This window comes from Panulirus ornatus, chromosome 48 (genome assembly GCF_036320965.1).
Source record: "Panulirus ornatus isolate Po-2019 chromosome 48, ASM3632096v1, whole genome shotgun sequence".
NCBI classification, from domain to species: domain Eukaryota; kingdom Metazoa; phylum Arthropoda; class Malacostraca; order Decapoda; family Palinuridae; genus Panulirus; species Panulirus ornatus.
Window position 1 is genome coordinate 8,983,747 of NC_092271.1, and position 25,000 is coordinate 9,008,746.

At 38.6% G+C, this 25,000-nt stretch overlaps 1 protein-coding gene across 1 annotated transcript in view; it reads left to right on the forward strand.

Moving 5' to 3' along the window:
- The window catches only part of LOC139763967 (UDP-glycosyltransferase UGT5-like), an 89,763-nt gene that overhangs the window by 1,650 nt on the left and 63,113 nt on the right, over positions 1–25,000 (forward strand). Inside the window, exon 5 of the mRNA XM_071690446.1 lies at positions 6,882–7,114. Within this exon, the coding sequence (XP_071546547.1) occupies positions 6,882–7,114 (233 nt within the window). The remainder of the gene's footprint in view (positions 1–6,881; positions 7,115–25,000) is intronic.

Genomic DNA, 25,000 nt, shown 5'->3' on the forward strand with positions numbered 1-25,000 from the left:
CTTTACCAAACTCAGTCATCAGCTTCTGCAGTTTCTCACATGAATCAGCCACCAGCGCTGTATCATCAGCGAACCACAACTGACTCACTTCCCAAGCTCTCTCATCCCCAACAGACTTCATACTTGCCCCTCTTTCCAAAACTCTTGCATTCACCTCCCTAACAACCCCAACCATAAACAAATTAAACAACCATGGAGACATCACACACCCCTGCCGCAAACCTACATTCACTGAGAACCAATCACTTTCCTCTCTTCCTACACGTACACATGCCTTACATCCTCGATAAAAACTTTTCACTGCTTCTAACAACTTGCCTAACACACCATATATTCTTAATACCTTCCACAGAGCATCTCTATCAACTCTATCATATGCCTTCTCCAGATCCATAAATGCTACATACAAATCCATTTGCTTTTCTAAGTATTTCTCACATACATTCTTCAAAGCAAACACCTGATCCACACATCCTCTACCACTTCTGAAACCACACTGCTCTTCCCCAATCTGATGCTCTGTACATGCCTTCACCCTCTCAATCAATACCCTCCCATATAATTTACCAGGAATACTTAACAAACTTATACCTCTGTAATTTGAGCACTCACTCTTATCCCCTTTGCCTTTGTACAATGGCACTATGCACGCATTCCGCCAATCCTCAGGCACCTCACCATGAGTCATACATACATTAAATAATCTTACCAACCAGTCAACAATACACTCACCCCCTTTTTTAATAAATTCCACTGCAATACCATCCAAACCTGCTGCCTTGCCGGCTTTCATCTTCCGCAAAGCTTTTACTACCTCTTCTCTGTTTACCAAATCATTTTCCCTAACCCTCTCACTTTGCACACCACCTCGACCAAAACACCCTATATATTATCCCTGGGGATAGGGGATTAAGAATACTTCCCACATATTCCCTGCGTGTCGTAGAAGGCGACTAAAAGGGGAGGGAGCGGGAGGCTGGAAATCCTCGCCTCTCGTTTCTTTTTAATTTTCCAAAAGAAGGAACAGAGGGGGGGGGGGGCAGGTGAGGATATTCCACAAAGGCCCAGTCCTCTGTTCTTAACGCTACCTCGCTAACACGGGAAATGGCGAATAGTTCAAAAAAAAATTTTTTTTTCTTTGTTTTTTTTTGCTTTGTCGCTGTCTCCCGCGTTTGCGAGGTAGCGCAAGGAAACAGACGAAAGAAATGGCCCAACCCACCCCCATACACATGTATATACATACGTTAACACACGCAAAATATACATACCTACACAGCTTTCCATGGTTTACCCCAGACGCTTCACATGCCCCGATTCAATCCACTGACAGCACGTCAACCCCGGTATACCACATCGCTCCAATTCACTCTATTCCTTGCCCTCCTTTCACCCTCCTGCATGTTCAGGCCCCGATCACACAAAATCTTTTTCACTCCATCTTTCCACCTCCAATTTGGTCTCCCTCTTCTCCTCGTTCCCTCCACCTCCGACACATATATCCTCTTGGTCAATCTTTCCTCACTCATTCTCTCCATGCGCCCAAACCATTTCAAAACACCCTCCTCTGCTCTCTCAACCACGCTCTTTTTATTTCCACACATCTCTCTTACCCTTACGTTACTTACTCGATCAAACCACCTCACACCACACATTGTCCTCAAACATCTCATTTCCTGCACATCCATCCTCCTGCGCACAACTCTATCCATAGCCCACGCCTCGCAACCATACAACATTGTTGGAACCACTATTCCTTCAAACATACCCATTTTTGCTTTCCGAGATAATGTTCTCGACTTCCACACATTCTTCAAGGCTCCCCAAAAAAAAAATATATATATATATATATATATATATATATATATATATATATATATATATATATATATATATATATATATATATATATATATATATATATATATATATATACATATATATATATATACATAATCTTTTTATCATACTTTATCGCTTTCTCCTGCGTTAGGGAGGTAGCGCAAAGAAACAGACCAGAGAAAGGCCCAACCCACCCACATACACATGTATATACATAAACGCTAATAGATGCATATATACATACCTATACGTTTCAACGTATATATATATATATATATATATATATATATATATATACACGAATAAAGTGTATATGAACGCGCACCTTCATAGAACACACAAAGCTCCAACAGCCAGGATCGAACCTGGGACCCCTTGTGCAAGAGGCAGGCATGCTAACCGCTAGGCTAAGGAACTGTATAATTCGATCCTGGCTGTTGGAGCTTTGTATGTTCTATGAAGATGCGCGTTCATATACACTTTATTCGTATTCATATAACTGCGCGTTGTACAGTCAGGTTCGGTAAAACGCTATCAGCTGGCTATATGTTCTGTTCGGAAACAACCGATAGACCCCGTTGCTCACCATTGTGAGACGAAGGGTAGTACTTAGTATTTCGAATAGTTGTTTCCTATTATACAGTCCCTTAGCCTAGCGGTTAGCATGCCTGCCTCTTGCACAAGGGGTCCGAGGTTCGATCCTGGCTGTTGGAGCTTTGTATGTTCTATGAAGGTGCGCGTTCATATACACTTTATTCGTATTCATATAACTCCGCGTTGTACAGTCAGGTTCGGTAAAACGCTATCAGCTGGCTATGTATTCTGTTCGGAAACAACCGATAGACCCCGTTGCTCACCATTGTGAGACGAAGGGTATTCGAGTACTTAGTATTTCAAATAGTTGTTTCCTATTGTACGGTCCCTTAGCCTAGCTGTTAGCATGCCTGCCTCTTGCACAAGGGGTCCCAGGTTCGATCCTGGCTGTTGGAGCTTTGTATGATATATTATATATATATATATATATATATATATATATATATATATATATATATATATATATATATATATGTCGGAAAGGATCACAATTTTGTGCGTGATCAAGTATTTTCTTAAGAGTCCACGAGGAAAATGAAACACGATATGTTCTCAAGTGCACTTTCGTGTAATAATCACATCATCAGTGGAGACACAAGAGAGAAATATATTAGTCAGTTGATATACAACAACGAGACGTAGTTAGGACGCCATTTGGTATACATGCGATTGTCCAAGACAGACAACGAGCGTATCATAAACTTTTTATTTTACAAAATTTATCAACCATAAAGTTATCCAATTTGTATAAACCATCATTAATATTATCATAATTCTTTGTGTTTTTGATAATAGAAGATTCAGTGATATATCTCGTGGTAATAGAGTTAGAATTAATAATTGAGATGGCATTACTCCAGTCAATATAATGATCATACTTTTTAACGTGGGATTTGATTCTTGTCCCGTTCTTTATGTTGCTCAAGTCTAATAGAATGATCCTTACCAGTCTGCCCAACATAAAACACCACAATTTCTACATGGCACTTTATAGATGCACCCAGGAGAATTTTCTGGTGAATTCCTGATTAAGATATTCTTTATAGTATTATTGTTGCTGAAGGCAACATTTTCATGGGAAGTAAAGTAGAAATATTATTAAAAGGGAGAACTAAAAGTTTGTTGGTGTCAATGGGAGGTTTGGGCTCAATTCTATAAAATGATTTCTTTGCTAACTTAAGGAATTTATCGATGAAAGATCTAGGGTACTTTGAATTAGATCCAATAGAATATATCTTCTCAAACTCATCATCAATATACTCTGGACTGCAAATACGTAATGCCCTAAGGAACATAGATTGAAATGATGATAGTTTAACTCCGCCATGTTGAGATGAGTAATAATGGCTATATGAACATACATTGATAGGTTTTCTATATATGCTAAACTTAGATTTGTTTCCTTGCCTATGGATCATACAATCTAAAAATGGTAACATATCAATACTTTCATTTTCTACAGTAAATTTGATGGAAGGTACTAGATTGTTAAGTAAGGTGAGAAATATTTGCAAATTTTTACTTGTTGTCCAAACACAAAGAATATCATCTACATACCTAAACCAAATTGCATTAGAAGGTAAGATATCCTTTAGTAATTTTGTCTCAAAAAATTCCATATAAAGTACAGGTACAGGGAAAAGAGGGTTACCCATTGCCATATCAAATTTCTAAGCATAATAATCCTTATTGAATTGAAATACACAGTCTTTTATACACAATTTTATCAGTTCAATGAAAACAGACTTTGAAACAGGTAAATAGTGAGCGGAGCTAGAGGGCCAAGGAAAATGGTTTGGTGAAGAGAGAAGAGGTACTAAAGTGATTGCGAAGATGAAATCCTGGAAGTTTGGATGGTATTGCAGTAAAATTTATCAAGAGAGGGGATGAATGTGTTGTTGATTGGTTGGTAAAGATAATCAATATATGGTGAAGTACCTGAGGATTGGCGGAATGCGTGCATAGTACCATTATACAAAGGCAAAGGGGACAAAGGTGAGTGTATAAACTACAAAGGCATAAGTTTGTTGAGAATTCCTGGGAAATTGTATGAGAGGATATTGATTAAGAGGATGAAGACATGTACAGAGCTTCAGATAGGGGAAGAGTAGTGTGGTCTCAGAAGTGGTAGAGGGTGTGTGCTTTCAAGAATGTGTGAGAAATATTTAGAAAAACATATGTATGTATGTAGCATTTATGGATCTGGAGAAGGCATATAACAGGGTTGATATAGATGCTTTGTTGAAAGTCTCAAGAATATATGGTGTGGGAAGTATGCTGCTAGAAGCAGTGAAAAGTTTTCACAAAGGATGTAAGGCATGTGTACGAGTATGGAGAATAGGGGAGAAAGAATACTTCCCACGCATTCCCCGCGTGTCGTATGCAACTAAGAGGAACGGGAGCGGGGGAGCTAGAAACCCTTCCCCCTCCCCCCACCCCCCCAACCACCCCCAACCCCCCACCCCACCCCACCCCACCCCACCCCCACCCTTGTATTTTAACTTTCTAAAAGGGGAAACAGAAGAAGGAGTCATGCGGGGAGTGCTTATCTTCCTCGAAGGCTCAGACTGGGGCGTCTAAATGTGTGTGGATGTAACCAAGATGAGGAAAATAGGAGAGATAGGTTGTAAGTTTGAGGAGAGGAACCTGGGTATTTTGGCTCTGAGTGAAACGAAGATGTGAATAAGAGCAAGGTTATTAGGTTCGGTAGGGTTGAGGTACATTTCAACTGGGAAGTAAGTTTGAGTGGAGAAAAACTGGAAGAGGTGAGGTGTTTTAGATATCTGGGAGTGGATTTAGCAGCGGATGGAACCAGGGAAGCGGAGATGAGTCACAGGGTAGGGGAGGGGCGAAGGTTCTTGGAGCGTTCAAAAATGTATGGAAGGCGAGAACGTTATCTCGGAGAGCAAAATTGGGTGTGTTTGAAGAAATAGTGGTTCCAAAAATGTTTTATGGTTGCGAGGCGTGGGCTATAGATAGGGTTGTGCGGAGGAGGGTGGATGTGCTGGAAATGATTTGTGGGAGGACAATATTTGGTGTGAGGTGGTTTGATCGAGTAAGAAATGAAAGGGTAATAGAGATGTGTGGTAATAAAAAGAGTGTGGTTGAGAGAGCAGAAGAGGGTGTATTGAAATGGTTTGATCACATGGAGAGAATGAGTGAGGAAAGATTAACAAAGATATATATGTATATACGCATGTACATATACTTGCTGCCTTCATTCATTCCTGTTGCCACCCCGCCACACATGAAATGGCACCCCCCTCCCCCCGTGTGCATGCGAGGTATCGCTAGGAAAGGACAACAAAGGCCACATTCGTTCACACTCAGCCTCTATGGTTTGGTCACATTGAGAATGAGTGAGGAAAGATTGACAAAGAGGATAAATGTGTCAGAGGTGGAGGGAACGAGAAGTGGGAGACCAAACTGAAGGTGGAAGGATGGAGTAAAAAAGATTTTCTGCGATCGGGACCTGAACATACAGGAGGGTGAAATGCGTGCAAGGAATAGAGTGAATTGGAACGATATGGTATACCGGGGTCGACGTGCTGTCAATGGATTGAACCAGGGCATGTGAAGCGTCTGGGGTAAACCATGGAAAGTTCTGTGGGGCCTGGATGTGGAAAGGGAGTGTGAACGAATGTGGCCTTTGTTGTCTTTTCCTAGCGCTACCTCGCACGCGTGCGGGGGGAGAGGGGAGCCATATCATGTGTGGTGGGATGGGGGCGGGAATAGATGAAGGCAGCATGTATGAATATGTACATGTGTATAAATGTATATGTCTGTGCATGTTTATGTATGTATACGTTGAAAGGTAAAGGTATGTATATGTACGTGTGTGGGCGTTTATGTATATACATGTGTATGTGGGTGGGTTAGGCCATTCTTTCATCTGTTTCATTGTGCTTCCTCGCTAACGCGGGAGACAGCGACAAAGTATATATATATATATATATATATATATATATATATATATATATATATATATATATATATATATATATATATATATATATATATATATATATATATATATATATTTCTTTCTTTTCTTTCATACTATTCGCTATTTCCCGCGTTAGCGAGGAAGCGTTAAGAACAGAGGACTGGGCTTTTGAGGGAATATCCTCATCTGGCCCCCTTCTCTGTTCCTTCTTTGGGAAAAAAAAAAAAAACAAGAGGGGAGGATTTTCAGCCCACCGCTCCCTTCCCTTTTAGTCGCCTTCTACGACACGCAGGGAATACGTGGGAACTATTCTTTCTCCCCTATCCCCAGGGATATATATATATATATATATATATAGATATATATATATATATATATATATATATATATATATATATATATATATATATATATATATATATATATATATATATATATATATATATATATATATATTTCTTTTTTTTCAAGTCATGATGAAACTTTCTGTCGCTAACGCAAGTTATGCCCGGCAGCTAACGACAACGTGAAGGTGTTCATCACTCATGGTGGCCTCCTGAGCCTGCAGGAGTCCATATACCACGGAAAGCCTCTCCTGGTTATTCCCATCTACGGTGACCAGCCCAAAAACGCCATGTTCGTGAAGGACTCCGGCCTGGGTCAATGGCTGGAGTGGGAGGAACTGACTGTTGATGATATCATCAAAGCTCTCACTGACATCATCAATTACACCAAGTGAGCCTTAATTTGGTATATGTACTTTTACTGTCAAATTCTTAGCGTGTGTCACTAGGTAGAGGAGGAACCATGCTGTCAACCTTAGCGTCTACGTCCACACTTTGCCTAAGTTTTAAATCCGAGTTCGATTCTCAGCCGCCATTTGATGAAATAAAGAATTGCCTGTTATCTCAGAAAGTAGCTCATAAGAAACTCAAATATATAAATAACTATTTTGACAAAGTAAAGATAACTTACATCCTTAAACTCTATCACACACCACCAAAACTCCTGCTTCAGGAGTAGTGGTAATCGACCCATACTCATTGTCCTCTCACCAACCCCTGACATCAATCACAAGACATTTCCACACCATTCTTTACCCTTGAGCTTTGTTCCACTCAGAGCCCGAAAATCCAGGTAACTTTTTTCAATCATACTATCTAACTCTCCACTTTTTTCATCTTTACATCGACACACATTCAGATACCCGAGTCAGAGCCTTCGATGACAAGCACTCACGCGTGACTTCTTCATCTGTTTCCTCTTTAAGAAATTGAAATGCAATAAGGAAAACGCTTCCAGCCCCTGCCTCCACCTTTTTTTTCTTTTTCTTTTTTCCAAAGGAAGGAACAGAGAAGAGGGCCAGGTGAGGATGTTTCCTCAGAGGCCCAGTCCTCGCTGAGGCGGGATATGGCGAACAGTATGAAAGAAAAAAAAAAATATCTATATGTATATATATATATATATATATATATATATATATATATATATATATATATATATATATATATATATATATATATATATATATATATATATAAATATATATATATATATATATATATATATATATATATATATATATATATATATATATATATATATATATATATATATATATATATATATATATGTGTGTGAATAAGAGCAAGGTTATTAGGTACAGTAGGGTTGAGGGTCAAGTCAATTGGGAGGTAAGTTTGAATGGAGAAAAACTGGAGGAAGTAAAGTGTTTTAGATATCTGGGAGTGGATCTGGCAGCGGATGGAACCATGGAAGCGGAAGTGAATCACAGGGTGGGGGAGGGGGCGAAAATCCTGGGAGCCTTGAAGAATGTGTGAAAGTCGAGAACATTATCTAGGAAAGCAAAAATGGGTATGTTTGAAGGAATAGTGGTTCCAACAATGTTGTATGGTTGCGAGGCGTGGGCTATAGATAGAGTTGTGTACAGGAGGGTGGATGTGCTGGAAATGAGATGTGTGAGGACAATATGTGATGTGAGGTGATTTGATCGAGTAAGGAATGTAAGGGTAAGAGAGATGTGTGGAAATAAAAAGAGCTTGGTTAAGAGAGCAGAAGAGGGTGTTTTGAAATGGTTTGGGCACATGGAGAGAATGAGTGAGGAAAGATTGACCAAGAGGATATATGTGTCGGAGGTGGAGGGAACGAGGAAAAGTGGGAGACCAAATTGGAGGTGGAAAGATGGAGTGAAAAAGATTTTGAGTGATCGGGGCCTGAACATGCAGGAGGGTGAAAGGCGGGCAAGGAATAGAGTGAATTGGATCAATGTGGTATACCGAGGTTGACGTGCTGTCAATGGATTGAATCAGGGCATATAAAGCGTCTGGGATAAACCATGGAAAGTTCTGTGGGGCCTGGAGTTAGAAAGGGAGCTGTAGTTTCGGGCATTATTACATGACAGCTAGAGACTGAGTGTGAACGAATGGGGCCTTTTTTGTCTTTTCCTAGCGCTACCTCGCGCACATGAGGGGGGAGGAGGATGTTATTCCATGTGTGGCGAGGTGATGATGGGAAGAAATAAAGGCAGTGTTAATTGTGTGCATGTGTATATATGTATGTGTCTGTGTGTGTATATATATGTGTACATTGAGATGTATGGGTATGTATATTTGCGTGTGTGGATGTGTATGTATATACATGTGTATGGGGGTGGATTGGGCCATTTCTTTCGTCTGTTTCCTTGCGCTACCTCGCAACGTGGGAGACAGCGACAAAGCAAAGTAGATAAATAAATAGATATATATATATATATATATATATATATATATATATATATATATATATATATATATATATATATATATATATTTATATATATATATAAATATATATATATATATATATATATAGATATATATATATATATATATATATATATTTTTTTTTTTTTCTTTTCATACTATTCGCTATTTCCCGCGATAGCGAGGTAGCGTTAAGAACAGAGGACTGGGCCTTTGAGGGAATATCCTCACCTGGACCTCTCCTCTGTTCCTTCTTTTGGAAAAAAAAAAAAACGAGAGGGGAGGATTTCCAGCCCCCCGCTCCCTTCCCTTTTAGTCGCCTTCTACGACACGCAGGGAATACGTGGGAAGTATTCTTTCTCCCCTATCCCCAGGGAATATATATATATATATGTATATATATATATATATATATATATATATATATATATATATATATATATATATATATATATATATATATATTCATTTTATTTATCTATTTTGCTTTGTTGCTGTCTCCCGCGTTAGCGAGGTAGCGCAAGGAAACAGACGAAACAACGGCCCAACCCACCCACATACACATGTATAAACATACACGTCCACAGACGCAAATATACATACCTATACATTATCTCGGAAAGCAAAAATGGGTATGTTTGAAGGAATAGTGGTTCCAACAATGTTGTATGGTTGCGAGGCGTGGGCTATGGATAGAGTTGTGCGCAGGAGGATGGATGTGCTGGAAATGAGATGTTTGAGGACAATGTGTGGTGTGAGGTGGTTTGATCGAGTAAGTAACGTAAGGGTAAGAGAGATGTGTGGAAATAAAAAGAGCGTGGTTGAGAGAGCAGAAGAGAGTGTTTTGAAATGGTTTGGGCACATGGAGAGAATGAGTGAGGAAAGATTGACCAAGAGGATATATGTGTCGGAGGTGGAGGGAACGAGGAGAAGAGGGAGACCAAATTGGAGGTGGAAAGATGGAGTGAAAAAGATTTTGTGTGATCGGGGCCTGAACATGCAGGAGGGTGAAAGGAGGGTAAGGAATAGAGTGAATTGGAGCGATGTGGTATACCGGGGTGACGTGCTGTCAGTGGATTGAATCAAGGAATGTGAAGCGTCTGGGGTAAACCATGGAAAGCTGTGTAGGTATGTATATTCGCGTGTGTGGACGTATGTATATACATGTATATGGGGGTGGGTTGGGCCATTTCTTTCGTCTGTTTCCTTGCGCTGCCTCGCAAACGCGGGAGACAGCGACAAAGCAAAAAAAAAAAAAAAAGAAAAAAATCTCAATGTATACATATATATATATATATATATATATATATATATATATATATATATATATATATATATATATATATATATATATATATATATATACACACATAGACATATACATACATACTCACGTACATAATTCATACGCCTTTATTCATTCCCATCGCCACCTCGCCACACATGGAATAACAACCCCCTCCCCCCTCATGTGTGCGAGGTAACACTAGAAAAAGACAACAAAGGCCCCATTCGTTCACACTCAGTCTCTAGCAGTCATGTAATAATGCCCGAAACCACAGCTCCCTTTCCACATCCAGGCCCCACAGAACTTTCAGTGTCTTACCCCAGACGCATCACATGCCCTGGTTCAATCCATTGACAGAACGTCGACCCCGGTATACCACATCATTCCAATTCACTCTATTCCTTGCACGCCTTTCACCCTCCGGCATGTTCAGGCCCCGATCACTCAAAATCTTTTTCACTCCATCTTTCCACCTCCAATTTGGTCTCCCACTGCTCCTATTTCCCTCCACCTCTGACAAACATATCCTCTTGGTCTCTCTCTCCTCACTCATTCTCTCAATGTGACCAAACCATTTCAAAACACCCTCTTCTGCTCTCTCAACCACACTCTTTTTATTACACCACACCTCTCTTTCCCTATTATTACTTACTCGATCAAACCACCTCACATCACATATTGTCCTCAAACATCTCATTTCCAGCATATCCACCCGCCTGCGCACAACTCTATCCATAGCCCACGCCTCGCAATCATACAACATTGTTGGAACCACGATTCCTTCAAACATACACATTTTTGCTTTCCGAGGTAATGTTCTCGACTTCCACACATTCTTCAAGGCTCCCAGAATTTTCGCCCCCTCCCCCACCCTATGATTCACTTCCGCTTCCATGGTTCCATCCTCTGCCAAATTTACTACAAGATATCTAAAACACTTCACTTCCTCCAGTTTTTCTCCATTCAAACTTACTTCCCAATTGACTTGACCCTCAACCCAACTGTACCTAATAACCTTGCTCTTATTCACATATACTCTCAACTTTTTTCTTTCACACACTTTACCAAACTCAGTCACCAGCTTCTGCAGTTTCTCACATGAATCAGCCACCCGCGCTGTATCATCAGTGAACAACAACTGACTCACTTCCCAAGCTCTCTCATGCACAACAGACTGCATACTTGCCCCTCTTTCCAAAACTCTTGCATTCACCTCCCTAACAACCCCATCCATAAACAAATTAAACAACCATGGAGACATCACACACCCCTGCCGCAAACCTACATTCACTGAGAACCAATCACTTTTCTCTCTTCCTACATGCCTAACATCCTCGATAAAACTTTTCACTTTTTCAAACAACTTGCCTCCTACAACATATATTCTTAATACGTTCCACAGAGCATCTCTATCAACTCCATCATATGCCTTCTCCAGATCCATAAATGCTACGTACAGATCAATATGCTTTTCTAAGTATTTCACACATACATTCTTCAAAGCAAACACCTGATCCATACATCCTCTACCACTTCTGAAACCACACTGCTCTTCCCCAATCTGATGCTCTGTACATGCCTTAACCCTCTCAATCAATACCTTCCTGTATACTTTACCAGGAATACTCATAACTTATACCTCTGTAATTTGAGCACTCACTCTTATCCCCTTTGCCTTTGTACAATGGCACTATGCAAGGATTCCGCCAATCCTCAGGCTACTCACCATGAGTCATACATACATTAAATAACCTTACCAACCAGTCAAAAATACAGTCACCCCCTTTTTTAATAAATTCTACTGCAATACCATCTAAACCGCTGCCTTGCCGGCTTTCATCTTACGCAAAGTTTTTACTACCTCTTCTCTGTTTACCAAATCATTTTCCCTAACCCTCTCACTTTGCACACCACCTCGACCAAAACACCCTCTAACTGCCACTCTATCAACAAACACATTCAACAAACCTTCAAAATACTCACACCATCTCCTTCTCACATCACCACTACTTGCTATTACCTCCCCATTAGCGCCCTTCACTGAAGTTCCCATTTGTTCCCTAGTCTTACGCACTTTATTTACCTCCTTCCAGAACATCTTTTCATCCTCCCTAAAATTTAATGATACTCTCTCACCCCAAATCTCATTTGCCCTGTCTTTCACCTCTTGCACCTTTCTCTTGACCTCCTGCCTCTTTCTTTTATACATCTCCCACTCATTTGCATTATTTCCCTGCAAAAATCGGCAAAATGCCTCTCTCTTCTCTTTCACTAATATTATTACTTCTTCATTCCCCCACTCACTACCCTTTCTAATCTGCCCACCTCCCACGCTTCTCATGCCACAAGCATCTTTTGCACAAACCATCACTGCTTCCCAAAATATATCCCATTCCTCCACCACTCCTCTTACCTCCTTTGTTCTCACCTTTTTCCATTCTGTACTCATTCTCTCCTGGTACTTCTACACAAAAGTCTCCTTCCAAGCTCACTTACTCTCAACATTCTCTTCACCCCAACGTTCTCTCTTCTTTTCTGAAAACCTCTACAAATGTTCACCTTCGCCTCCATAAGATAATGATCAGACATCCCTCCAGTTGCACCTCTCAGCACATTAACATCCAAAAGTCTCTCTTTCGCGCGCCTATCAATTAACACTTAATCCAATAATGCTCTCTGGCCATCTCTCTTACTTACATACGTATACTTATGTATACCGCTCTTTTTAAACCAGGTATTCCCAATCACCAGTCTTTTTTCAGCAAAAAATCTACAAGCTCTTCACCATTTCCATTTAAAACACTGAACACCCCATGTATATCAATTATTCCCTCAACTGCCACATTACTCACCTTTGCATTCAAATCACCCATCACTATAACCCGGTCTCGTGCATCAAAATCACTAACACACTCAATAAGCTGCTCCCAAAACACTTGCCTCTCATGATCTTTCTTCTCATACCCAGGTGCATATGCACCAATAATCACCCATCTCTCTCCATCAACTTTCAATTTTTCCTATATTAATCTAGAGTTTACTTTCTTACACTCTATCACATACTCCCACCACCCCTGTTTCAGGAGTAGTGCTACTCTTTCCCTTGCTCTCGTCATCTCACTAACCCCTGACTCTACTCCCAAGACATTCCCAAACCACTCTTCCCCTTTACACTTGTTTTTCGTTTCACTAAGAGCCAAAACCTACAGCCTACTTTCCTCAAACATACTACCTCTCTCTCCTTTTTTCTCATCTTGGTTACATCCACACACATTTAGACACCCCAATCCGAGCCTTCGAGGAGGATGAGCACTTCCCGCGTGACTCCTTCTTCTGTTTCTCCTTTTAGAAAGTTAAAATACAAGGAGGGAAGGGATTTTAGCCCCCCCGCTCCAGTCCCCTTTAGTCGCTTTCTACGACACGTGAGGAATGCGTGTGAAGTATTCTTTCTCCCCTATCCCCAGGGATATATATATATATATATATATATATATATATATATATATATATATATATATATATATATATATATATATATATATATATATATATATATATATATATATATATATATATATATATATATATATATATATATATATATATATATATATATATATATATATATATATATATATATATATATATTTATATATATATATATATATATATATATATATATATATATATATATATATATATATATATATATATATATATATATATTATCATAGTTTGTCGTTGTGTCCCGCGTTAGCGACGTAACGCAAGGAAACAGACGAAAGAATGGCCCAACCCACCCACATACACATGTATAGACATACACGTCCACACACAGCACATATATATACCTGTACATCTCAACGTATATATATATATATATATATATATATATATATATATATATATATATATATATATACACAGACATATATATTAATACATATGTATATAATTCATACTGTCTGCCCTTATTCATTCCCGTCGCCATCCCGCCACACATGAAATGACAACCCCCTCTACCGCATGTGCGCGAGGTTGCGCTAGGAAAAGACAACAAAGACCACATTCGTTCACACTCATTCTGAAGCCGTCATGTATACTGCAACGAAAACACAGCTCCCTTTCCACATCCAGGCCCAACAAAAATTTCCATGGTTTACTCCAGAAGCTTCACATGCCCTGGTTCAAACCAGTCACATCACGTTGACCACGGTATACCACATCCTTCCAATTCACTCTATTCCTTGCACGTCTTTCACCTCCTGCATGTTCAGGCACCGATCACTCAAAATCTTTTTCACTCCATCTTTCCACTTCCAATTTGTCTCCCACTTCTTCTCGTTCCCTCCACCTGTGACAAATATATCCTCTTGGCCAGTCTTTCCTCACTCATTCTCTCCATTTGACCAAACCATTTCAAAACACCCTCTTCTGCTCTCTCAACCACACTATTACCACACATCTCTCTTACCCTTTGATTGCATACTCGTTCAAACCACCTCACACCACACATTGTCCTCAAACTTCTCATTTCCAGCCCATCCACCCTCCTGCGCACAACTCTATCTATAGCCCAAGACTCTCAACCATATAACATTGTTAGAACCACTAGTGCTTCAAACATACCCATTTTTGCTTTCCAAGACAACGTTCTCGAATTCCACACAATTTTCAACGCTCCCAACCCCCCCCCCCCCCTCACCCTATGTTTAACTTCCGCTTCCATGGTTCCATCCGCTGCCATATATATATGTATATATATATATATATATATATATATATATATATATATATATATATATATATATATATATATATATATTCCAAAAAAGGCCCAGTCCTCTGTTCTTAGCGCTACCTCGCTAACGCGGGAAATGGCGAATAGTTCAAAAGAAGAAAAAAAAAAAAATATATATATATATATATATATATATATATATATATATATATATATATATATACATATATATATATATATATATATATATATATATATATATATATATATATATATATATATATATATATATATATATATATATATATATATATATATATATATATATTTATATATATATATATATATATATATATATATATATATATATATATATATATATATATATATATATATATATAGTAGGAAAAAAATAAGGTCTGAAGAAGGAGAAAAGGGCAGCCATGGTCACAGCTTAAGCGTCACGTCATGAGAAGAATCATCACAATGGAGTTGCACGGACTGTGATGCTCGCTGTGGTTACAAGAATGTTCTTCCGCCCACCAGTGATGCTACTACGTTTGTGAATCAAGAACCATTGCAACACAAACTTCGCCAGGTGGTAGAGTGTCCCGCAGTGTATCGAGACAGACTTCCCAGAACTTTTTTAAAGGGAAGTAAATGTTTATAGTTGTGTTACTGGAGTGATAGTTTTCATACATGGTGCTCTGACAAGAAAATAGTGAAATCGGAAAAGAAAGTATCTTAGACATTGAAGCTTATTCTTTTTTTTTCAAAGTGATAGAGATGGAAAGCAAAAAGGTGTTTTTCATAAATGTACCGGAAAAGTTGAGGTCCAGATAAATTTTTGGTCTGTCAAGGCTTTATTATGGCGGATGACCAACTACCTACCCTCATGTATCCAAGATATGGTTGTACTTTGTGTAATGAAGACAAATGAGAAACATCATGAGCCAATATTCCAGTTTCATGATAAGAGAAGTGGACCAGGCAGTATGATACAGTGGTTAAATTGATGAAAACTACTATTGACGTTTGTGTAAATATATTATACATTTCCCTTTTCCATAGCCAGAGGTTGAACCATTATGTGACATTCATTTTTTTCATTTCGTTTCAAGCTAGAAGTTTCAGTTTTCTAAATTATTTCTTACATTTTTTCATATGTATATATGTGTGTATGTGTGTATATGTGCGTACGTATGTGTATATATATATATATATATATATATATATATATATATATATATATATATATATATATATATATATATATATGTATATATATATGTATATATATATATGCATATATATGTATATTGTCCCTGAGGATAGGGCTGAAAGAATACTTCCCACGCATTCCTCGCGTGTCGTAGAAGGCGACTAGAGGGGACGGGAGCGGGGGGCCAGAAATCCTCCCCTCCTTGTATTTAATTAACTTTCTAAAATGGGAAACAGAAGGAGTAAGGCGGGTAGTTCTCATCCTCCTCGAAGGCTAAATGTGTGTGGATATAACTAAGATGTGAATAAAGGAGAGATAGGCAGTATGTTTGAGGAAAGGAACCTGGATGTTTTGGCTCTGTGTGAAACGAAGATCAAGGGGAAGAGTGGTTTGGGAATGTATTGGGAGTAAATTCAGGGGTTAGTGAGAGTACAAGAGCAAGGGATGGAGTAGCAGTACTCGTGAAACAGGAGTTGTGGGAGTATATGATAGAATGTAAGAAAGTAAATTCTCGATTAATAAGGGTAAAACTGAAAGTTGATGGAGAGAGATGGGTGATTATTGGTGCATATGCACCTGGGCATGAGAAGAAAGATCATTAGAGGCAAGTGTTTTGGGAGCAGCTGAATGAGTGTGTTAGTGGTTTTGATGCACGAGGCCGGGTTATAGTGATGGGTGATTTGAATGCAAAGGTGAGTTATGTGGCAGTTGAGGGAATAATTGGTATACATGGGGTGTTCAGTGTCGTAAATGGAAATGGTGAAGAGCTTGTAGATTTATGTGCTGAAAAAGGACTGGTGATTGGGAATACCTGGTTTAAAAAGCGAGATATACATAAGTATACGTATGTAAGTAGGAGAGATGGCCAGAGAGCGTTATTGGATTACGTGTTAATTGACAGGCGAGCGAAAGAGAGACTTTTGGATGTTAATGTGCTGAGAGGTGCAACTGGAGGGACGTCTGATCATTATCTTGTGGAGGCTAAGGTGAAGATTTGTATGGGTTTTTAGAAAAGAAGAGAAAATGTTGGGGTGAAGAGTTTGGTGAGAATAAGTGAGCTTGGGAAGAAGACTTGTGTGAGGAAGTACCAGGAGAGACGGAGTACAGAATGGAAAAAGGTGAGAACAATCGAAGTAAGGGGAGTGGGGGAGGAATGGGATGTATTTAGGGAATCAGTGATGGATTGCGCAAAAGATGCTTGTGGCATGAGAAGAGTGGGAGGTGGGTTGATTAGAAAGGGTAGTGAGTGGTGGGATGAAGAAGTAAGATTATTAGTGAAAGAGAAGAGAGAGGCATTTGGACGATTTTTGCAGGGAAAAAATGCAATTGAGAGGGAGATGTATAAAAGAAAGTGACAGGAAGTCAAGAGAAAGGTGCAAGAAGTGAAAAAGAGGCAAATGAGAGTTGGGGTGAGAGAGTATCATTAAATTTTAGGGAGAATAAAAGATGTTCTGGAAGGAGATAAATAAAGTGCGTAAGACATGGGAGCAAATGGGAACTTCAGTGAAGGGCGCAAATGGGGAGGTGATAACAAGTAGTGGTGATGTGAGAAGGAGATGGAGTGAGTATTTTGAAAGTTTGTTGAATGTGTTTGATGATAGAGTGGCAGATATAGGGTGTTTTGGTCGAGGTGGTGTGCAAAGTGAGAGGGTTAGGGAAAATGATTTGGTAAACAGAGAAGAGGAAGTAAAAGCTTTGCGGAAGATGAAAGCCGGCAAGGCAACAGGTTTGGATGGTATTGCAGTGGAATTTATTAAAAAAGGGGGTGACCGTATTATTGACTGGTTGGTAAGGTTATTTAATGTATGTATGACTCATGGTGAGGTGCCCGAGGATTGGCGGAATGCGTGCATAGTGCTATTGTACAAAGGCAAAGGGGATAAGAGTGAGTGCTCAACTTACAGAGGTATAAGTTTGTTGAATATTCCTGGTAAATTATATGGGAGGGTATTGATTGAGAGAGTGAAGGCATGTACAGAGCATCAGATTGGGGAAGAGCAGTGTGGTTTCAGAAGTGGTAGAGGATATGTGGATCAGGTGTTTGCTTTGAAGAATGTATGTGAGAAATACTTACAAAAGCAAATGGATTTGTATGTAACAGTTATCGATCTGGAGAAGGCATGTGATAGAGCTGATAGAGATGCTCTGTGGAAGGTATTAAGAATATATGGTGTGGGAGGCAAGTTGTTAGAAGCAGTGAAAAGTTTTTTATCGAGGATGTAAAGCACGTGTACGGGTAGGAAGAGAGGAAAGTGATTGGTTCTCAGTGAATGTAGGTTTGCGGCAGGGGTGTGTGATGTCTCCATGGTTGTTTGATTTCGATGGAATTATGGATGGGATTGTTAGGGAGTGAATGCAAGAGTATTGGAAAGAGAGGCAAGTATGAAGTCTGTTGTGGATGAGAGAGCTTGGGAAGTGAGTCAGTTGTTGTTCGATGATGATACAGCGCTGGTGGCTGATTCATGTGAGAAACTGCAGAAGCTGGTGACTGAGTTTGATAAAGTGTGTGAAAGAAGAAAGTTAAGAGTAAATGTGAATAAGATCAAGGTTATTAGGTACAGTAGGGTTGAGGGTCAAGTCAATTAGGAGGTAAGTTTGAATGGAGAAAAACTGGAGGAAGTAAAGTGTTTTAGATATCTGGGAGTGGATCTGGCAGCGGATGGAACCATGGAAGCGGAAGTGGATCATAGGGTGGGGGAGGGGGCGAAAATTCTGGGAGCCTTAAAAAATGTGTGGAAGTCGAGAACATTATCTCGGAAAGCAAAAATGTGTATGTTTGAAGGAATAGTGGTTCCAACAATGTTGTATGGTTGCGAGGCGTGGGCTATGGATAGAGCTGTGCGCAGGAGGATGGATGTGCTGGAAATGAGATGTTTGAGGACAATGTGTGGTGTGAGCTGGTTTGATCGAGTAAGTAGCGTAAGGGTAAGAGAGGTGGTTGGAAATAAAAAGAGCGTGGTTGAGAGAGCAGAAGAGGGTGTTTTGAAATGGTTTGGGCACATGGAGAAAATGAGTGAGGAAAGATTGACCAACAGGATATATGTGTCGGAGGTGGAGGGAACGAGGAGAAGTGGGAGACCAAATTGGAGGTGGAAAGATGGAGTGAAAAAGATTTTGTGTGATCGGGGCCTGAAAATGCAGGAGGGTGAAAGGCGGGCAAGGAATAGAGTGAGTTGGATCGATGTGGTGTACCGGGGTTGACGTGCTGTCAGTAGATTGAATCAGGGCATGTGAAGCGTCTGGGGTAAACCTTGGAAAGCTGTGTAATTATGTATATTTGCGTGTGTGGACGTGTATGTATATACATGTGTATGGGGGTTGGTTGGGCCATTTCTTCCGTCTGTTTCATTGCGCTACCATGCAAACGCGGGAGAGCGACAAAGCAAAAAAAAAAAGATATATATATATATATATATATATATATATATATATATATATATATATATATATATATATATATATATATATATATATATATATATATATATATATATATATATATATATATATATATATATATATATATATATATATATATATATATATATATATATATATATATATATATATATATATATATATATATATATATATATATATATATATATATATATATATATATATATATATATATATATATATATATATATATATATATATATATATATATATATATATATATATATATATATATATATATATATATATATATATATATATATATATATATATATACATACATATATATATATATATATATATATATATATATATATATATATATATATATATATATATATATATATATATATATATATATGTATATATATATATATATATATATATATATATATATATATATATATATATATGTATATATATATATATATATATATATATATATATATATATATATATATATATATATATATATATATATATATATATATATTTTCATACTATTCGCCATTTCCCGCGACAGCAAGGTAGCGTTAAGAACAGAGGACTGACCCCTTGAATATCCTCACTTGGCCCCTTCCTCTGTTCCTTCATTAGGAAAACTATAAAAACGAGAAGGGAGGATTTCCAGCCCCCCGCTCCCTTCCCTTTTAGTCGCCTTCTACGACACGCAGGGAATACGTGGGAGGTATTCTTTCTCCCCTATCCCCTGGGATATATATATATATATATATATATATATATATATATATATATATATATATATATATATATATATATATATATATATATATATATATATATATATATATATATATATATATATATATATATATATATATATATGTATACATATATATATATATATATATATATATATATATATATATATATATATATATATATATATATATATATATATATATATATATATATATATATATATATGTGGTTGAGAGAGCAGAAGAGGGTGTTTTGAAATGGTTTGGTCTCATGTCCTCATGTCCTCAAACATCTCATTTCCAGCACATCCACCCTCCTCCGCACAACTCTATGCATAGCCCACGCCTCGCAACCACACAATATTGTTGGAACTACTATTCCCTCAAACATACCCATTTTTGCTTTCCGAGATAATGTTCTCGACTTCCAAACATTCTTCAAGGCTCCCAGAATTTTCGCCCCCTCCCCCACCCTATGATTCACTTCCGCTTCCATGGTTCCATCCGCTGCCAGATCCACTCCCAGATATCTAAAGGATTTTACCTCCTCCAGTTTTTCTCCATTCAAACTTACCTCCCAATTTACTTGGCCCTCAGCCCTACTGTACCTAATAACCTTACTCTTATTCACATTTACTCTTAACTTTCTTCTTTCACACACTTTACCAAACTCAGTCACCAGCTTCCACAGTTTCTTACATGAATCAGCCACCAGCGCTGTATCATCAGCGAACAACAACTGACTCACTTCCCAAGCTCTCTCATCCACAACAGACTGCATACTTGCCCCTCTTTCCAAAACTCTTGCATTCACCTCCCTAACAACATATCCATAAACAAATTAAAGAACCATGGAGATATCACACACCCCTGCCGTAAACCTACATTCACTGAGAACCAATCACTTTCCTCTCTTCCTACGCGTACACATTCCTTACATCCTCGATAAAAACTTTTCACTGCTTCTAACAACATGCCTCCCACACCATATATTCTTAATACCTTCCACAGAGCATCTCTATCAACTCTATCATATGCCTTCTCCAAATCTATAAATGCTACATACAAATCCTTTTGTCTTTCTAAGTATTTCTCACATACATTCTTCAAAGCAAACACCTGATCCACACATCCTCTACCACTTCTGAAACCACACTGCTCTCCCCCAATCTCATTCTCTGTACACGCCTTCACCCTCTCAATCAATACCCTCCCATATAATGTACCAGGAATACTCAACAAACTTATATCTCTGTAATTTGAGCACTCACTCTTATCCCCTTTACCTTTGTACAATGGCACTATGCAAGCATTCCGCCAATCCTCAGGCACCTCACCATGAGTCATACATACATTAAATAACCTTACCAACCAGTCAACAAAACACTCGCCCACTTTGTTAATAAATTCCACTGCAATACCATTCAAACCTGCTGCTTTGCCGGCTTTCATCTTCCGTAAAGCTTTTACTACCTCATCTCTATTTACCAAATCATTTTCCCTAACCCTCTCACTTTGCACACCACCTCCACCAAAACACCCTATATCTGCCACTCAGTCATCAAACACATTCAAGAAACTTTCAAAATACTCACTCCATCTCCTTCTCACATCACCACTACTTGTTATCGCCTCCCCATTAGCCCCCTTCACTGAAGTTCCCATATGCTCCCTTATCTTACGAATTTTATTTACCTCCTTCCAAAACATCTTTTTATTCTCCCTGAAATTTAATGATACTCTCTCACCCTAACTCTCATTTGCCCTTTCTTTTACCTCTTGCACCTTTCTCTTGACCTCCTGCCACTTTCTTTTATACCTCTCCCACTCATTTGCATTTTTTCCTGTAAAAATCGTTCAAATGCCTCTCTCTTCTCTTTCACTAACAATCTTACTTCCTCATCCCACCACTCACTACCTTTTCTAATCAACCCACCTCTCACGCTTCTCATGCCACAAGCATCTTTTGCGCAAGCCATCACTGACTCCCTAAATACATCCCATTCCTCCCCCACTCCCCTTACCTACTTTGTTCTCACCTTTTTCCATTCTGTACTCAGTCTCTCCTGGTACTTCCTCACACAAGTCTCCTTCCCAAGCTCACTTACTCTCACCACTCTCTTCACCCCAACATTTTCTCTTCTTTTCTGAAAACCCCCACAAATCTTCACCTTAGCCTCCACAAGATAATGATCAGACATCCCTCCAGTTGCACCTCTTAGCACATTAACATCCAAAAGTCTCTTTCGTGCGTCTATCAATTAACACGTAATCCAATAACGCTCTCTGGCCATCTCTCCTACTTACATACGTATACTTATGTATATCTCGCTTTTTAAACCAGGTATTCCCAATCACCAGTTCTTTTTCAGCACATAAATCTACAAGCTCTTCACCATTTCCATTTACAACACTGAACACTCCATGTATACCAATTATTCCCTGAACTGCCACATTATTCACCTTTGCATTCAAATCACCCATTACTATAACCCGGTCCTCTGCATCAAAACCACTAACACACTCATTCAGCTGCTCCCAAAACACTTGCCTCTCATGATCTTTCTTCTCATGCCCAGGTGCATGTGCACCAATAATAACCCATCTCTCTCCATCCACTTTCAGTTTTACCCATATCAATCTAGAATGTACTTTCTTACACTCTAACACATACTCCCACAACTCCTGATTCTTGAGTAGTGCTACTCCTTCCCTTGCTCTTGTCCTCTCACTAACCCCTGACTTTACTCCCAAGATATTCCCAATGTGGTATACAGGGGTTGACGTGCTGTCAGTGGATTGAATCAAGGCATGTGAAGCGTCCGGGGTGAACCATGGAAGGCTGTGTAGGTATGTATATTTGTGTGTGTGGACGTGTGTATGTACATGTGTATGGGGGGGGGGGGGGTTGGGCCATTTCTTTCGTCTGTTTCCTTGCGCTACCTCGCAAACGCGGGAGACAGCGACCAGGTATAAAAAAAAAAAAAAAAAAATATATATATAAATATATATATATATATATATATATATATATATATATATATATATATATATATATATATATATATATATATATATATATATATATATATATGTATATATATATATATATATATATATATATTTATATATGTATATATATATATATATATATATATATATATATATATATATATATATATATATATATATATATATATATATATATATATATATATATATATATATATATATATATATATGTGTGTGTGTGTGTGTGTGTGTGTGAAAGAAGAAAATTAAGAGTAAATGTGAATAAGAGCAAGGTTATTAGGTACAGTAGGGTTGAGGGTCAAGTCAATTGGGAGGTAAGTTTGAATGGAGAAAAACTGGAGGAAGTTAAGTGTTTTAGATATCTGGGAGTGGATCTGGCAGCGGATGGAACCATGGAAGCGGAAGTGGATCATAAGGTGGGGGAGGGGGCGAAAATCCTGGGAGCCTTGAAGAATGTGTGGAAGTCGAGAACATTATCTCGGAAAGCAAAAATGGGTATGTTTGAAGGAATAGTGGTTCCAACAATATTGTATGGTTGCGAGGCGTGGGCTATGGATAGAGTTGTGCGCAGGAGGACGGATGTGCTGGAAATGAGATGTTTGAGGACAATGTGTGGTGTGAGGTGGTTTGATCGAGTAAGTAACGTAAGGGTAAGAGAGATGTGTGGAAATAAAAAGAGCATGGTTGAGAGAGCAGAAGAAGGTGTTTTGAAATGGTTTGGGCACATGGAGAGAATGAGTGAGGAAAGATTGACAGAGAGGATATATGTGTCGGAGGTGGAGGGAACGAGGAGAAGTGGGAGACCAAATTGGAGGTGGAAAGGTGTAGTGAAAAAGATTTTTTGTGATCGGGACCTGAACATGCAGGAGGGTGAAAGGCGGGCAAGGAATTGAGTGAATTGGATCGATGTGGTATACCGGGGTTGACGTGCTGTCAGTGGATTGAATCAGGGCATGTGAAGTGTCTGGGGTAAACCATGGAAAGCCGTGTAGGTATGTATATTTGCGTGTTTGGACGTATGTATATACTTGTGTATGGGGGTGGGGGTTGGGCCATTTCTTTCGTCTGTTTCCTTGCGCTACCTCGCAAACGCGGGAGACAGCGACAAAGCAAAAAAAAAAAAAAAAAATATATATATATATATATATATATATATATATATATATATATATATATATATATATATACATTTTTTTTTTCGCTGTCTCCCGCATTTGCGAGGTAGTGCAAGGAAACAGGCGAAAGAAATGGCCCAACCCACCCCCATACACATGTATATACATACACGTCCACACACGCAAATATACATATTTATACATCTTAATGTACACATATATATACACACACAGACACATACATATATACCCATGCACACAATTCACACTGTCTGACTT